A 19,277-nucleotide genomic window follows, 5' to 3' on the forward strand; every position below is an offset into this window, starting at 1 on the left:
CATTGTTTAGATATTCACATTTACAATTACTCCTATGAAGGTTCACCTCAGAGGACCAACTGATCCCAAGGAATTATCCCAGAATTATGAATGTGTAATAATTTAGTCTTAAACCTGGATAGTTCAGTCTTGGGTAAGGCTTCTCTTAGCTGCTTGATTGTGGAGGAAAAGATGAATGTGGAAAGATATTAATGTATCCAGGGCAACCAACACAGGACTGAAACACAGGCTTGACACCAAAGCCCATTCCAGTGTGTTTTTCAGAAAGTAGTCTGAACTGCCTGCATTACAATCACAGGGGATGCTTATCAAAAATATAGATTCCTGGGTCTCACCAAGGAACCACAGAGTTAGAATCTTGAGGTGGATACTAGGCCTCTGCATATTTACCAAGCACCCCTGTGATGATTAACATACAGAACCATTCAGCTTCCTGAAGCTGCAGGAGAATTACAGTGCACAGAATGTGGGGGCTGTGTGGGAATGGGGTACACAGGGCTCTGATGATTCTTCTGTAATCCCTGAGCAATCTCAGGGTTTCAAAGATGACCCACGTGGCTTTGGCATGTTCAAGACGGGTCCATAAAAGGACTTTCTGTTGTCTGTGGCCACATGGCCATGAAGTTTGCAGTATTCACAAGTCTCCAAAGACAGTTTGGTGCAAGGGAAGAAAGGGTGGAGGTAGGCATGGAATAAAACAAGAAAGTGAATTTGACAATTTTACCGGGGAAAGCTGAAAGGCTCGTTGCAGGGCGGAGCCTACAGCTGATCAAAACAATGAGGCAGGGAAAAGACGGGAACTCGCCCCAGTCCTCACCTAGTTTCCGCAGGCTTCCAGGGATGTTGTCATCCACTGATTGGTTACAGCTTTCCCAGTTACATAGACGCTTAGCAGCAACTCATTAAAACAAAAACAAGAACTCTTTCAGCAGGGTTAAATTCCTTCTTTAAAAGTCTCTTCAAAAGACTCACAGCTGAAAATTCAGCTCACCACTCTTCCCAACTCACTGATTCTATAGAAAACTCAAAGGTGTGAAGATGAGAAGGAAATTGACAATAATGCTCAAGGCTAGAAGCACTATTCATTTGAAAAGAATGCTTTTTTGAATCAGTGGTTGTTCGGCCAGGTTTGTGTCTGGGTAATTTTGAGATGGCTGTGTCTCTCTTCCCCAGTCTCAGGAGGCTCAGGTGCTGAAACAACTGGCGGAGAAGCGGGAACACGAGCGAGAGGTCCTCCAGAAGGCTTTGGAGGAGAACAACAACTTCAGCAAGATGGCAGAGGAGAAGCTGATCCTGAAGATGGAACAAATCAAGGAGAACCGTGAGGCGAATCTAGCTGCTATTATTGAACGTCTGCAGGAAAAGGTAATCGTAACATAGAACCGAGCAGATGCACATTCATATGCAACACACAGCGAGTAAATTCTCAAATACCAGGCATCAGAGACTTAAACTCTGCTGCAGGTGCGGAAGGCACCTAACCCCATGGGCAGTGTCTCCCACTCTGCAATGTGGTTGAGGAATATAAGTGTGACTTACAGCTGGAATTCTCTCAGGTTTTCCAGTACTGAATAGACTGAGGGAGGCTGATTCCTGCTTTTCAAATGTATATGAGGCTTCAGTACAAATCTTAGAAACTCACCTACTGGAAAAATATTAAAATTGGAAATGTTAACTATTTTATATAAACAATAATACATATCAATAATATAATGAATATTTTTTAAAATAATATTATTATAAAACAATAATACAAAATAATATATTTAATATTTGGTCTAATGTTAAATTAATATATAATATTAAATATGTAACTTATTGTCAAAATATATTTGGACATGTTTCCATAGGTTTGGAAAAATATATTTGTCAAAAGAGGACAGAATATTTATGAATAGTGGAAAGCCCTTGTAGGAAAATCTACATGGAAAACTGGGCTTTCTTTGTGGCTCAGTCAGTAAAGAATCTTCCTGCAATGTGGAGACCTGGTTCAATCCCTGGGTTGGGAAGATCCCCTGAGGAAGGGAAAGGCTACCCACTCCAGTATTCTGGCCTGGAGAATTCCATGAAATGTATAGTCCATGGGGTCGCAAAGAGTCAGACACGACTGAGCAACTTTCAAACAAAAAACCATGGAAAACTAGTAGAGGAAGTTCATTACCTCCAGATCTGGCACCCTGGTATTTTTCTTCTCATCAGTCTGAATATACGATGGCCATTCCCATCAGTCAGGATGAGCAGTACTGGAGATCCTCTGGAAATTATTCTCTCAGAACTATAATATCTTTTATTCAGGATAATTATGAGTCAACCTTCATCTCTCATCATAGGCCCTAAAAAAATAAAATAAAACGGCGTTGCTAGGAATGGGGCATGCTGATCTTATCCAGGATTGGCAATTAGACCTCTAATCTCAAGTACAAGATTTATATCACTCCACGGCAATCCAGGAGCATTACTGTTTTTTTTTTAATTACACACACTCGAACACACAGCACATCCTTCTTGATTTCAATTGTAAAAGAGGTCATAAAATTTGCATATTTAACTAGTATTTCCAGAAGTGTTGGTTTTTAATGGGCAATTTGTTTTTCTCTGCATATTTATCTTCACCCACCCACACCCTTCCGCCAGCTCCTTTTTCTGTCTTACCACTGTCACCCAGAATCAGGCTCCTCCATACAGACGAACATACATTCATACGTATATGCATGAATACATACAGTTTGTCCTATAAATATTGAGCCCATGGAATTGTTAGTATTCTTCACATCAAGCTGCAGAATCTCCATGGGTGGGACTCAAGCAACCCTATTTTTTTTTAAACTCTCCAGATGATTCCAGTATGCAGCCAAGTCTGAAAACTAGTGGTTTGTAGTCTGTTCTGATATAAATCTCAGCTGACAGCATTCTATCTTGTGCTGAATTATGCAGCTCACATCATATGTAAGGCCACATTTTCCCTTATTCCATGGCTAGTGACACTTGCCGAGGTCTGTTATCTTTTTAGTAAAGTGGAGATACTCCTTACAGAATACCAACTTTACTTCCATTTGATGTATTTTAAATACACTGTTTTTTGTTTGCATATGGTATATGTGTTTGTATATACTAAAACTACTTTCCTTTTTCCTAACATAAGAAAAAGTAAATTTTTTATTATGGCCAATATCTAGCCTTTTGTCTGAATGAAACTACTACAGTGAAGTTAGAACTTAAAAAAAAGGGTCAATAATAATACTGAAAGTGTATGAAACTGCCAATATAACATAAGCTCTTCTGTAGTCTCCCACAAAAGATGATCATTACTGAAATGGTACTTAGTAAGTTGTCATGAGGTGACCACACTAAGTGCCTTTTATACATTTTAATTGCCCACCATTTTGACAGTCTTCCCTGGCCCTACCAATTAGCCAAGAGATGTGATAAAATTCCTCATGAGGTTTTGCAACAATCTGCCTACCACCCAGCCCTCAGCCCCCCTCCTCCTTAGTGAACTGAACTGAGTATTTGAACAGAGCCTGTCCCTCAGTGGTGGCTACAATGGTGTCCTCCGTGTCATTCGCTCATGAATTCCCACAAACCTCTCAGAGTCCCAGGCATGTTAGCTCAAAGCCTTTATGCTCATGTTCAGTTACTCAGTCATGTCCAGCTCTTTGCAGCTCCATGGACTGTAGCCCACCAGGTTCCTCTGTCCATGGAATTTTCCAGGCAAGAATACTGGAATGGGTTTCCATTTCCTTCTCCAGGTGATCTTCCTGAGCCAGGGATCCAACTCACGTCTCTTGCATCTCCTGCATTAGCAGGAGGATTCTTTACCAAGAGGGAAGCCCCTCAAAGCCTTTAGCTGAAAGCCTAAAACAAAAACAATTCCAGTTGCACTTTAGAACTTCCTGATGAGCTCTTTTAAATGAGACCTTCTGATGTAATCATCTGGGGCAGAACCCAGAGATCAGCATTATTTTCAAAGCTTACCAGGAGACACTGGTTGGACACGAACAACTCAATGGACATGAGCAAACTCCGGGAGATAGTGAAAGACAGGGAAGCCTGGCATGCTGCAAAGAGTCAGACATGACTTGGCGTCTGAACAACAAACAGCAACAAAGTAGACACTTGTATTTAGCCCGAGTTAAACTCTGAGTTAAAGACTTCTTAAATGTTTTATTTTCTTGTTATAAGTTATCTCGAAATATTTTCATCTTTGTTCCATGAAAGTGTTCTTTCTTCAAAGAATAATGTTACACTCTTTTTTACATATATGACTATTTGTTTATTGAATAAATGAGCAACTATAAAAATATAAAAGCACCAACATGTAAGTAATATGTAGGGAAATCCTGTGTCTATATGGTTCACCACTGAAAACACAGCACCTAGAATGTTGCTTGACACAGAGGAAGAACTCCACAAATATTTTTGAATACATACATACACATCAATGCATACATACACAATTTAGCTCATGGTCCTTCTTTTCTCTCGTTCTTTTCCGAGGATTCCTCCTGCCTCCCACAATTTCTACTATCTCCTGTATGAGAACTTACCCTCATGATTATTAATCATTAGCTTAAGAATTATTAATGATAATAAATGCAGTTGTAATGATGCTACATTTACCAAACATATATTATGACACATATTAGCCTCGTGCTCAGTACAGTTTTGAATGTTACTCTTTCTAAAATTTCCATTTCTCTTTCCTTAGCACTACATTCTTAATGCTCCCACTTATACAGACAAGAATCAAGTGACAAGGGTGTGGACAAAAAGATAACCTGAGCCACAAAGACCTACAGTAGGCCGATGTGTTTTTGTCACTCGAATTGATATAAACAGTCACGCCCAGGACACAATAATGTACCTGGGCATTATGACAAACACTGAGGTGAAATTGAAAATGTTTTTATTCTTTGAATTTCTATTTCTCAAAAAGAGGGGGATGGGGAACACCATGCAGAAAGGATAAGAGACTCTTTCTCCCTCACCCAACACTTCTTTCTTCCCCTCATGCACTAGACTATATCCCTCAGAAAGCCCACCGTTTGACACATTAGGCACCATGAGTAGTAGCAGCTTTGTTGTCAAACCCAACCAGGAACTGGAGTGAATAGTTAATCATGAAAAATCAGTTAAGGCAGATCTAATCATTTAAGGCATATATTCATTAAGACTTCCCCCGATGGCTCAGTGGTAAAGAATCTGCCTGTAATACAGGAGATGTGGGTTCAATCCATGGGTCTGGAAAATCCCCTGGAAAGGAAATAGCAACCCACTCCAGAATTCTTGCCTGGGAAATCCCATGGACAGAGGAGCCTGGCAGGCTACAGTCCATGGGGTTGCAAGAGTCGGACACAATTTAGCAACTAAACAACACAACATAGATGATAGCTAGATTTAGGAGACTGGATAAAGAACATGGAGGGAATGGGGACTACTAACTCACCTAGCAGGTCATTTAAGAAGATTTCTACTGAATCTTGATGAATTCTTCTCTTAATCCAACTTGTAAGACATCTTGGTTTCAAAATTTTACTGAGTCATTCACTAGCCAATGCCAAGACCTCCCAGCCTGAAACTTTGTAACAAATACTGAAGGAGTTTTAGGTGTTTAGGAGTGAAAGAGAAAAAAAGAAAAGAAAACAGACTTCCTTGACAACTACTATAACTTATTCAACCACAAAGTATAGAAATGAGCCTGTTTCGATGTAACTGATACTTTCACCTCTAACAATGGATGAAAGGTCAAGTGAAAGCATAATAGGTACTATCTTAGTGATACTGGTGTTACTAATATGACTTAGTTTAAAAAGATACAAAGATTTTAAGAGAGTAAGATTCTGTGATTCTTTATCTCAGAAGTAATTTTGATAACATATAACTAGGTAGAGATTTCAACCATTATCAGTTTCCATTTATTGTAACCTTTCATCCTTCTCATCTGATATTTGGGTTTGGGGGGCGTTTTTTGTCATTCTGAGTCATGAGTGACATCTATGTAACTATTTCCTACGCAATATGTCTTATAAATGAATCATGAAAGGAAAAAGAGGATCAAAGCTAACCTTCATTGATTTCTCATTGTAAGCCAGGTATTTGGCGCATACTATGGAATTTAATTCCAGAAGGAAATATTGTAATCATCCCCATTTCACATCTAAGGAACCAAGTCCTTAGAGAAATCAAGCCATTTGGTCAAGATCACAAAGCTAAGGACTTTGGAGTCTGAACAAGTCTCTCTGACTCCGAATGTTCATGCTAAGTTAAAAATGTAACTTGTGCCAACTCTTCACAGTAAGCAGACTGGATTGAATTTGGCAATAAGGTGTCCATGATCTGAGCCACAGTCAACTCCTGGTCTTGTTTTTGCTGACTGTATAGAGCTTCTCCATCTTTGGCTACAAAGAATATAATCAATCTGATTTCGGTATTGAACATCTGGTGTTGTTCATGTGTAGAGTTATCTCTTGTGCTGTTGGAAGAGGGTGTTTGCTACGACCAGTGCATTCTCTCGGCAAAACTCTGTTGGCCTTTGCCCTGCTTCATTCAGTACTCCAAGACCAAATTTGCCTGTTACTCGAGGTATCTCTTGACTTCCTACTTTTGCATTCCAGTGCCCTATGATGAAAAGGACATCTTTTGGGGATGTTAGTTCTAGAAGGTCTTATAGACAATTACCAACATTTTGCTGATTGAAAAAACAGACTGCTGAAAATGACAAGCCCACTGCATATCTCCATTTGATTCTCCCACATTTTTATATGGAATTGCATTACAATTTTAAGTGTATTTGATGATTTGAATATAAAATTTTCAAATAACAGATTTACTAAAATACCTGAAAATAAACAATATTCTCCCTAGGAGCACAGCCTTTAAATTTCCTGTTTTTCTTTTTTCTTCAGTTCACAGATTATATTTGTTCTCTCCTATGGCAAAATCTATTTCTTTACAACTAATTTTTTAAGTTGAGTAATAAGTGTGCTCCAAAGGAGCCTAATAATACTAATTATAATCTTTCCTGTTATATTGTAAATTTGGGTTTATATGAATCTTTAGACTTGAGGCTGGTTTTTTTTTTCCTAGCATAGTGATGGTCTGAGCTTTTTCTCAATTTTTGTCAGAACCGAGCTCTTACTAATTAGTTTCTTCCTGCATGAGAAAAAGATTTTACAGCATCTTTTTCCTCATCAGAGCAGAACAAAAAGAAGGAAGAGTCAGCTGCCTCCATGCTAATTCCCCCGTGACATTTCCAAACAGGACATGATTTCTCTATACATGCTTTTTCCCCTTCTCTTCATGGCTTTTGAGTGCAGACAAAAAGCTCATTTAAACCAATTACATAAAATTGCTTTTAAACTCTTTCTCTAGAATCAACTTGCTGCTTACTGTAATTCTGTATTTTTGAAGGAAATGTATGGCTATATATATGCCTTTTTCTCCAAGGACCTACATTTGAAATGACACATTTTTTTCCACACAACTATAAAATTTTCTCTGCTCACTCACACTAAAACTACATAGCAGTGGTTGAGGGGTGGGGTTGGCTGCAGAGCCAGGCTCTCTGAGTTTAAGTCTCAGCTCTGCTACTTGTTGGTTATGTGATCTTGGGCAAATGGCTTAGTCTTTTTGTGCCTCAATTTCTTCATCTGTAAAATGGGAACCATAATAGAGTCTCCATCACAGGATTGTTGTGATGATCAAGGGAATTAATACAGGTAAAATCTGTACTTATGCAGAACTGGTACATGTTAAGTAACAAGTAAATGCTTAGTATTATAAAGAACCTATAAGCAAAGACTTCTTGAGATCAATAGAGCTTAATGATAAAATTTACTTTATGGCTGGTCAAGGTCATTGCCTCTAAAGGAATTTGTAGGGCTACAAGAAATTTCTGGAGCTACAGGGGGGAAATAGCAATATAAATAATATTCTAAATAGAAAATACATAATAATAATAATCATTTTCTATTTTAATTTAATAAACATTTAGACCCTATAATAGGCAAGGGACTAAATTAAAATTGAAAATACTAATATCATTATCAACATTCATTTTTCTATTTAGAATATTAGTTATACCTACCAACACTTATTTAGCCCCTATAATGGACAAGGGGCTTCCCCGTGGCTCAGTGGTAAAGTGGCTCACTGGCTCCTGCCAATGCAGGAGATGTGGGTTCAATCCCTGTTTCCAGAAGATTCCCTGGAGAAGGAAATGGCAATGCACTCCAGTATTCTTGCCTGGAAAATCTCATGGACAGAGGAGCCTGGTAGGATACAGTCCACAGGGTCCCAAAAGAGTCAGACATAACTTAGAAAATAGACAATAATAGGCAAAACCATGTGCTTAGAAGAACGATGTACTAAAAATAGCATTCCACATTGCCTATCAACTCCCTCCTCAGAAAGTTTAGTTCCCAAGTCAAGTTTAGCACCTCAGTTTCTCATGTAAACAAACATTCATTGATCATATACATACACAAAACACTCTTTTGGGCCCTGCAGATGGAACAAAAGTGAAAAAATACAGCCCTGGCCCTCAGGGAACTTCTAAATAAGCACCTGTCAAAGACAGCAGATGAAACAGGAGCAGCAATGCCCAAAGTACAGGTTAGAATAAAATGGCTGCCCCGTGAAAGAGATTTATGCACATTTACAAATGGAAAGTGAGACAGTTTTCAGTCTAATGAAAATCTTCATGAAGAAAGAGACAACCACTACAGGGATTTAAAGAGTCTTCTGACAGATGGCGATGAGAGACTAGGAATCACAACAATTGAATATCTCATGACAATTCCATTAAACCAAGAAATCAAGTAGGTGTAGGAAAAGAGTAGAGGGTGAGGTTGGAGAGGTCATTTGGACGACTCAAGTTTTGAAAGACTTTGATTAAGGAGTTAAGAATTTAGGAAGCATACATAGGGTCTTCTTCCTACATCTCATCCTCCCAAAGTGTCCATTGGCAGTTACAAATCCCTTAAAGTGTTAGAGAAAAGGAAAAAGACCATCAAAAATCATAGAGAAAACAGTGTGCTATTTTATTGCTATTCTGATAATTTATACAGTAGTCCTAATAGTCAAAATTCTCTTAACTATATGATCTATATGATCGTTTTGTCATCATTTTAATCAAATACAGGGACAAATTTTTTAAAAGACAGACGAGACTGTATGGTATTTCATTGCTGTTCGCTAGATTCAGACAGTAGTCCTGAGAGTTAAAATTCTCTCAAAAAAAGAAAAAAAATGAAAAAGAAAATTGTCTTAATCATGTGATCTTTTGGTCACTATTTTAATCAAATACAGGGATAGTTTTTTTTTTTTATAGACACTATTAGTTTTCCATGGTCTTCTGTGACATGACGCTTATTGGATGCCATGTTTTACTTTCTTGTGAAATGAGAAAGTTGTCTCCTAAAGGAAATGGCAACCCACTCCAGTGTTCTTGCCTGGAGAATCCCAGGGACGGTGGAGCCTGATGGGCTGCCGTCTATGGGGTCGCACAGAGTCGGACACGACTGAAGCGACTTAGCAGCAGCAGCAAAGGCAGACACTAAATGCGAAGGAGGTGGGGGTGGGGGAGGAGGAGCTACTTTCTGTCAAGCGCGTAGTATGTAAATTACTGGGAGGGGCGGGCTCTCCTGCTTCTCTGTGGACGAGGCGCATGATGTCTACTCTCTGGTGTTTTTCAGGAGAGGCATGCGGCGGAGGTGCGCAGGAACAAGGAGCTGCAGGTCGAACTGTCTGGCTGAAGCGACAGAGGGTATGGCACGCCCCACCATTAGTAAACCCCCCTGCCTATATTATAATGGATCATGCGATATCAGTATGGGAAATGTATGACATGGTTTAAAAAAGAACTCATTATAAAAAACAAAAAACAGAATCAAAAATAAAAAAAAAAATCAATGCGGTCTCTTTGCAGAATGTTTTGCTTGATGTTTAAAAAATACCTTGGATCTTATTTTGTAAATACTTACATTTTTGTTAAAAAATACAAGTATTGCATTATGCAAGTTATTTCATAATCGTACATGCCCTGTAACAGGCTTTCGATGTTGTGTCTTTCCACTCAAATGAATTTGCTAAGTCTGTTCTTTTGGAAGCTCCCCACGTCTGACTCCATTCCCTGCCCTTTACATTCCAACAGAAAAATGAGGTCAGTAGACAGTCTTTGGTGCTAGAAACCCACCATTGCCTAATGACCTAGACAGCTTGGTAATCTTTGGACTTGACTGAGGCCATACTTCGATCACCGGTATTATAACTCCACACAAACCACCACATTTGTTCGCTCATAATCTACTAACTGCCTAGAAACTACAAAACCAGGCTAAGTAACACCACTACTCATAGCATTTACTTCTGCTTCTACTGGATTATGTGCTACAAATGTGCTTTGGCTTTAGAAAGGGATGGATGAAAAAGACAGATCTGAGATCAATCTGGGTAGAAGCAAAAAGCTGAACCTTTTAAAGTGCTGAACACAGATCCCAACCCAAATGGTTCAAGCAGCCGTGAAATTGCTTTTCATGAAGTGGGCTTAATTCTCTAGTTTAAGTTCTTTTGATGGAATGAATTAATGTGTCAGGTGGCTTATTTGTGGATGCCATGGTTGATGATGTTCATTTTAAGCTCTTACCTATAGTACAAGTACATGATGCTACTGAATATTTTTCCACTTGGAAACTGTGAGCTGGTTGTTGCATTCAAACACACACGCAAACACAATCAAAAACACTGCGGATTTTCACTTAAGCTGGTCTTTCTTCCCCAGTGTGAGGCAATCCTGCCAATTAAAAAAAAAAAATTATTCCATCTGTGAGGGCTGATGCAGTCAAGGGGGCTAGGCAGGGCATTTGTGCCAACTAAGAGAATCACCAAATACCCACCGTGAGTACCTATCGCAGTTTTGAAGTCGTTTCTCCCCCAACTCCCAACTCCTGAAGGTTGCTGCCTGCATATTTACTCTTCATTAGTGCTATTTTCCTGTATGTCATTGTGAGCAAGCTGTGATTAATAAAGAATTGGAGTTCTGTGAACTAATACAGGTTTGGTCTGTTCTCTTGCCCTTCTGTGTGTCTGACCCTGGAGTTCAGATTTTACTAGTGTGGTTGTTGGATTAGACGATCTCAGAAACAGACAATAATTAGAGTTTGAAGGAAACCAGGGCCCCTGCTGATTCACTTCCCTTCTAGAGCAGCAGGAAGCGTCACTTTTCTCTCTCCCTCTGACAGCCCAACACAGCGGGAGAAGTCTTCAATCTGTTCCCCTTGAAAACAGTCAAGATTGAAGGAGACACCACAGTTTCAGACCAGTAAGTCTACAGAAGAGACCCCCTCTCAAAGCACTTGGAAGGTTCCTGGCACAGCCTCACATTCTCCCACGCGGCCACTGGACACCTTCCGCAGCCTGTTAAAATGCGATTTCCCCGCCACACTGCTGAATTTTGCACTGCCAATAAACACACTGCACACATGGACACAGCGGGGGGCCTGTCAGTGACCCAGATGGATCCTGCAGGACCAAAGGAACCACATCCAGTTCTAGCAGAAAATCATAAATAATTGAAACCACACAGACTTATGAATAAGCAAACTGGGCTATCATCCATAGGCGTGCTAACAAGCCAAGTTTAAGGTGGAGGCCACCTGGTCCCTATCTTGAATATCCTTTATTTGTGGGAATCTAATACTGCAAACATCGAAGCACATCCTTAAAAACATGAATTCCATGATCTTCCTTTGGGAAATCAATCAGAGCTTCTGATGAGCAGAAAATAAGCTATTTTTTCACAGTGATACTTTTTCTTTATTTATCTACTATTTTTTTAAATTAAAATCCAGTTTGATCTACAATAGTATGTTAGTTTCAGGTGTACTACATAAGACTTGACATTTGCATACATTATAAAATGATCACCACAGAAAGTCTAGTAACCATCTGTCCCCATACAAAGTTATTACAGTATTATTGATTGTTTTCTTTGTGCTATTTGTTAAATCCTTGTGGTTTATTTTTTGTGTGTGTGATAGCTTTAATAGCACAAAATGTTTGTTGCTACAAGTTATACATGGATTGTAACTGGAGGTTTCTACCTGTTAATCCTCTTTACCTATTTTACACACCCCCAACTTCCTCCCCTCCAGCAACCACTCATTTGTTCTCTGTATCTATGAGTTCTCACAGTAATTTTTATTTCAGTTTGGAAAACATTACTTGAAGGGCTTCCACTGGGGCAGAGCCTATGATTAAGCCCTGGGAATATGAAAACAAATCACTGTGAGAAGCTCATAGTCACATAGCTTGTTTTAGTCCAGAAGTGCTCAGTCCTCAAAATATATTGAGGGAAAGCATAATCCCATCAGTTCTCTGAAACTTTCTGAAATATTAGAAACGATCAACAAACTCCTGGTGTTACTCTGTGGTGCCTAAATTGGAGCTGCCAACCAGCCTGCTGCCTAGTCTCAAAGATGAAGAAACTAAGGCCCTGAGAGGGATAAGTGATTTTGCTCCAGGTCCCAACACCCACTTCTCACAATCTCCTTACTAGTAAGTAGCTCATCAGCAGACCATCCTCAAATCTCACCACGGCGGAGCAGACAGGTTATTTCTGTGTACTTCCCTAGACCAGTGGTCCTTATTTGAGCTTCATTTATGCTTCAGAGTCCTATCTGGAGGGTTCGTTGAAAAAAAAAAAAAAAAGTGAGCTTCTGATTCCCGGAATCTGTATAAGCCTGGGGATGTGCACTCTCTCATGGTCCCAGGTGACACTAATGCTACCTGTCTGCACACCCACTTGAGAAGCCCAAGACAATGAAATGGACTTGGTAGTGGAGATTCTTGGTGGCAGCCACACCGAGAGCATCTGTTTCGGTCAGGGTATGTTCCATTGGGGAGTGAGGTGGCCATGAAATGAAACATTCGATCCCATTCAAAAAAGTGGGAGTGGAACATAACAGAATCCAAGAAGAAGAAAAAATGAACAATTACACTTAAAAAATAATAAAATAAGAAAGAAAACACCTAGGGGCTGGAGTAGGGTTAAGAGATGAGTGAGGTCAGGGAACCAATGGTCTTGTGTCTTTCATAGGACATATGGTTTCAGTAGAGTTCCCTGGTGGCTCAGACAGTAAAGAATATGCCTGTAATGCAGGAGACACAGGTTCGATCCCTGGATCGGGAAGATCCCCTGGAGGAGGGCATGGCAATCCACTCTATCTTGCTTGGAGAATTCCCATGGACAGAGGAGCCTGGAAGGCTACAGTCCATGAGGTCACTAAGAGTTGGACATGACTGAGCGACTCACACACGCTGAAACACCTGAAGATGCCCCTGTCCCTTTAAGAGATGAACTAGGAGCTCTTTGTAGAGATGGTGCCATTTTGTGAAATATGCAGTTTATTTGCCTGGTTACACTTGCAGATTTTTTTTTCATGGAGTCTTGATTTCCTCAGGACTACATTTAAATTGTGTATATGACTTTGAAATGTTCTTTAAAGAAAACTCACATAATCCCATTGATTTGAAGGTTCACCCTCCTTGCATCTCTTCTAGTCTCAATAATGTGTGAAACAGTAGAGGACTGATAAATGTGATTCTCCTCCTTGGATCAGGCATCAGACTTCACAACATTTCAGAGAAGGCAAAGGTAAAAGTGTACTGATCACCATACTCCACCCCTGCCACCACTCTTCCCACTGAAGGAGAGAATGAGAAGGGGGAGACGTGACACCCTTGACTTTAGCAATTAAAGGATCATTCTCAGAATAAGATGAAACAATCATCCTTGATTTCTAATCAGGCAATTTGCTGAAAACCACTAAGGCAAACATGGATCCTAAAGCAAAACTAACAACCCCAAGCTCCCCCAGATTATCTCAGATCATCTTCGATTTCTCACTGTCCCCACCACACACCTCCAAATGATCATAATGTAGCACTGACTGACCTCCAGGTTGCCCCTCTTTCCTTGCTCTTTGACTTCCATGGCCACTGCCCTAACCTGGATACTATTAGACTCTTAAAGCAACCAACTAATAAGTCTCTTTTGCTCCAGTCTATAGCCTCCTCTACACTCTGATCAAATCTCTCCCATAATCCACTACGTCCTCCCCTTTATCACCAGGATAAAATCTGTACTTCTGTAAGTGTTATTAAAGTGTTCTCAGCATTCCTTTCTTTTCTCAAGAACATTACTCTCCTAAGACACCAAATTATTCATCCTGGCACCAAATTATTCACCAATGACATGCAATTTCTGGCCTCCATGCATAGACTGTACTCTGTCTAGAATCATCTTCCCTACAACATCAGTCTGCAGAGGCTAGATTGAGCTGTGATTTTTAAAAAATCCTTCAAATCTCAGTGAAATAAAACCACAAAAATTCATTTCCTACTCCAGCTGTACAAGTTCAACGTGGGTCATGGTGGATGCTTCTCTGCTGTATTCCTCACTCTGGGGCCAAAGACCTGTGGGGTGACCCATATCTGGAATGTTACCTAAGCATGTCAACTCACACTGGTTCTCTCAAAGCTTCCACCCAGAAGTAGAACAAGTTATTGATCAAAGTAAGTGATGGCGTGGCGTGTTGTGTGCTCAGTCGTGTCTGACTCTGCGAACCCGTGGACTGTAACCCACCAGGCTCCTCTGTTCGTAGAATTTTCCTGGCAAGAAATACTGAAATGGGCTGCCATTTCCTTCTCCGGGGATCTTCCCAACCCAGGGATCAAGCCCTCATCTCTTGTGTCTCCTGCATTGGCCCGTAGACTCTTTACCACTGGCTCTACCAAGTAAGTGACACAACCACATTTAATGCCAAATGAGCAGAAAAGTGTCATTCCATCATAAACTCAGAAGGAAAGCCAGCATCAATGACTATCACCCTACTGGTCACCAAGTAACAGGTTCACTCTCTTCCCCTCATGTAAACACATTCACTCTGTCCCTAAGATGTAAAATCCCTAAGTCACATTTGGCCATGACATCAAGCTCAATGTCCATTGTGATGCACAGTACCCTCTCCAACAGATATGGACATGAGTTCTCTTGTCCAGAGACAAATAAATTAAAAAGACAGCTTATCTTCCCTAACACAGTCAATATACAATGGTGAAATGGGGACAGATAATCAACAATAAACAAGCTTGTTCAAAGGGGAAGCAATAGGGAACACGTGGCATTCACTGATGATAGAAATTCTAGTGTGCTATTGACCAGTCATTGAGAGGCCCCTCTGTCCTTGAGAATAGGGAACACTCCTTGCTTCTATCTTGCTCCCAGAGAGGAGCTTCCCAGTCCATGGCTCTGCTCTGTGACCTAAGCAGATCTTCCTGTTCCTTCATTCTCCTTAGGGCATTGGAGGAAACACACTCCGTGGAATCTGAGCAGCTCTTAGCCAGCCTGCTGCCCACCAAAACTGTAGATCCAAGAGTCATTACACTTTTACTGATCATATCCCCTGGCAAGAAACAGATAGCATACTATAAAGGGTAAATGACATATATTTAGTGAAGATTCTCTTTTTATGAGGATGTGGACAGATTAAAAGAAATCAGCAAAGGGTGGTAAAGGACATTGGGTGTACCATCAGAGAGAAGCCATTTCCATCCGAGGACTACAGACCCTAGAGACAGTTGTAGCTATAGAAGAAGCCTGTCTGATTAGGGCCTTTGACCTTGAAGAGAAGAATTCAGCATCTAACAAATGCAGCCCAGCAAGGAAGGATCCGTAGAATAGATATCCTGGCTTCTTTCCTCCCTAACTCTTCAAACTATAGCCAAAGACTTGCAGTGGTCAAATCCAATGAGAAACCAGAGGGCAAGGGAGCCCAGGAGATGCATTACATAAAAGTCAGCCTCTGGAGCTGAGCAGAGTACAGAAAGACGGAAAGAGAATCAGGAGGGGTGAGCAGAGGCCATGGCCACCTGCAGTCCAGACCACAGTCAGAATCAGAGAATAGTGCGATGACAACTGGGATACCTTCTATTTGTTCGTCATTAGTGCTGTTCACTAAATATTTCTGGCTTCTTTCCTTCTGGGATTGATTCTACTTCCCTGACACTTCTAGTGAGGTGTGCTGTGTGACTTTCTCTGCTCAGTGTTATATGTGCTGGAGTATCTTGTGCCTTTTCCAGGCAGAAACCTTAAAAGTAAGTTCACAATTCACCATGCCTGGTTTCCCCCTCCCACGGTGACCTGGAAGAAGATAAAGCAGAGCACAGCTCCCATCTGTGACAGACACATATCAGGAATGGGATGAGCTCTTTTTATTTTATGACCCTTTAACTTTGAGATTACCTGTTATTCACTAATAAATATTAATTAATTGAAATTCTTTTCACAATCACATAACTCATCTCCTAGTCAGCCACATCATCCCTGGTCCAGAATTGAATGTTTCAACCACTTTCAAGTCACTCATATATTTTCAATTCATTTGAATCCTAAATGTCAAAGAAACAAATTAAAGCTGTGATATTGGGAAGCAAACCTGACCTAACCAACTGGACTATTTATCTCAAATACTGAAAGGCAAATTGAATTTCTTCATTGGTTTATTCTGAGCTGTAGTCACCTGCATTGTTTTAAAAGATAACAAAGTGAAAGTTCAAAACCTCGTATGATACACAACATTGTAAAGCAATTATTCTCCAATAAAAAAATCCTTGTATGAATTCTGGCATGCAAAAAGCTTCACATGCATGCTTATACCAACTACCTCTAAAAGTTATACTTTCCTAACCCACATGGAACAACAGACTTTGTTGTTGTACTTTCCCAAATTGGGAAAGGAGTACGTCAAGACTGTATGTTGTCACCCTACTTATTTAACATATATGCAGAGTACATCATGAGAAACGCTGGGCTGGAAGAAGCACAAGCTGGAATCAAGATTCCTGGGAGAAATATCAATAACCTCAGATATGCAGATGACACCACCCTTATGGCAGAAAGTGAAGAGGAACTAAAAAGCCTCTTGATGAAAGTGAAAGAGGAGAGTGAAAAAGTTGGCTTAAAACTCAATATTCAGAAAACTAAGATCATGGCATCTGGTCCCATTATTTCATGGCAAATAGATGGGGAAACAGGGGAAACAGTGACAGACTTTATTTGGGGGAGCTCCAAAATCATTGCAGATGGTGACTGCAGCCATGAAATCAAAAGATGCTTGCTCCTTAGAAGAAAAGTTATGACCAACCTAGACAGTTTATTAAAAAGCAGAGACATTACTTTGCCAACAAAGGTCCATTTAGTCAAAGCTGTGATTTTTCCAGTAGTCATGTGTGGATGTGAGACTTGGACTATAAAGAAAGCTGAGCACCAAAGAATTAACGCTTTTAAGGTGGTGTTGGAGAAGACTCTTGAGAGTCCCTTGGACTGCAAGGAGATTCAACCAGTCAATCCTAAAGGAAATCAGTCCAGAATATTCATTGGAAGGACTGATGCTGAAGCTGAAACTTCAATACTTTGGCCACTTGATGTGAAGAACTGACTCATTTGAAAAGACCCTGATGCTGGGCAAGATCGAAAGCAAGAGGAGAAGGGGACGACTGAGGATGAGATGGTTGGATGGCATCACCAATGCAATGGACATGAGTTTGAGTAAAACTCCAGGAGTTGGTGATGGACAGGGAGGCCTGGTGTACTGCACTCCATGGGGTTGAAAAGAGTCGAACACAACTGAGCAACGGAAGTGAACTGAACTGAACCCGCATAGTTCCATGACTGAGGCTTCAGCAGACCCTTTTGTATGTGAAAGGATGGAGTAAGTTTTACTAACCTACTATAAGCTTGGAATATTGCGTAGGATTCCATTTCAAGCAATGGGGACATCAAGAAAGTCTTTTCAAACCTGCTTGCACTACATATGTTACCTCATATTTATTGTATCTAATGCCAATTAAATAAATGTATCCATTCAGTTCTGTAGGCTAGAAGACAGACACTGAGGGAGATTACATGTTATATGCAAAAGCACACACACTCATTGAATTCATTCCCTCTCCCTCTTTTTTTGAGTCACATTCAACTCTTCTCTCGAGAAGGCAATGGCAACCCACTCCAGTACTCTTGCCTGGAAAATCCCATGGACGGAGGAGCCTGGTAGGCTGCAGTCCATGGGGCCACTAAGAGTTGGACACGACTGAGTGACTTCAGTTTCACTTTTCACTTTCATGCATTGAAGAAGGAAATGGCAGCCCACTCCAGTGTTCTTGCCTGGAGAATCCCAGGGACAGGGAGGCCTGGTGGGCTGCCGTCTATGGGGTCACACAGAGTCGGACACGACTGAGGTGACTTAGCAGCAGCAGCAGCAGCAACTCTTCTCTCTCCTCATTTCCCACCATCCAGCAGGACCATCTTGTACAGAAGGGCAAGGATGTGATGGATATTCTAGAGATCAAACCTTAAGGCAACAGGACCTCTCTACTAACTTTCAGGTCTCTGAAGAAAAAATCCCCAGTGCTAATCTTCTATCTTATTCCCATCCTGTTGTTTTATTTTTTCCCTACCCACCTTAGTCAAGCTTCCAGAGCCTGTTTCTCTTTCTACACCTCCCATGCACCATTTAACCAACCCACCTCCCTTCTGCTCTCACCTCTCCAGTGAAACTGCTTTTACCATTACCTATGCCCCCCTCACTGCTAAACCAGACAGAAACTCCCAATCTGGCCAAATCTTACTTCCTTCCTTACCTACAGATCCTGCTTAAACCCTTTATACCCTTATAGGCTGGTAAGCCACCTCCCCTATGTCCTTCCCAAGTAGCCTGTGCAAAATAGTGTAGTGGTCAAGGGCATGGGATCCAGGGATTAAGGTTCCTAGCTCTCTCACCCTGGGCAAGTTGCTTAACTTCTTTAGTTCAAATGTCCTCACCGGCAAGCTGGAGATGACACAATAGTCAGCACCTACGCTTGGTTGAATCACTGTTCTCAGCTCTTCACTCTCATCTTGTAACTGCAGGAACTCTCACTGAAGGAGGCAGAGGACGTCCCCCACCCACTGGTGTTGGGCTTGACCATGCATCAGACCTTGACCAGTGCGGTACTAATGGACTTGCCATGAGTGAGGGCTTTAATATGTCCTGGAGGAACTGCTATAAAACGGAGAGCACGGGGACACATGAGCAGACCTGAATCCAGTCAGAAGCCTGGAGCCAAGTCCAGATGACCAATAGTCTAAAGCAGAAAAAAAAAAAAAAAAAACGCAAGAGAAGTAAATATTTATGGTCACAAGCCACTGAGGTTTGAAATGGTTTGTAACACAGCTTTAT

The 19,277-nt window shown here is 40.8% G+C and overlaps 1 protein-coding gene across 1 annotated transcript in view; it reads left to right on the forward strand.

Moving 5' to 3' along the window:
- STMN2 (stathmin 2) overlaps positions 1-11,049 on the forward strand; it is a 58,042-nt gene extending 46,993 nt beyond the window's left edge. The window contains exons 4-5 of the mRNA XM_019974130.2: positions 1,174-1,365; positions 9,696-11,049. Coding sequence (XP_019829689.1) covers positions 1,174-1,365; positions 9,696-9,755 — 252 coding nt within the window. The 3' untranslated portion in view covers positions 9,756-11,049. The remainder of the gene's footprint in view (positions 1-1,173; positions 1,366-9,695) is intronic.
- The last annotated feature ends 8,228 nt before the right edge of the window (positions 11,050-19,277 follow it).

Source organism: Bos indicus, chromosome 14, assembly GCF_029378745.1.
Source record: "Bos indicus isolate NIAB-ARS_2022 breed Sahiwal x Tharparkar chromosome 14, NIAB-ARS_B.indTharparkar_mat_pri_1.0, whole genome shotgun sequence".
Lineage (NCBI taxonomy): Eukaryota > Metazoa > Chordata > Mammalia > Artiodactyla > Bovidae > Bos > Bos indicus.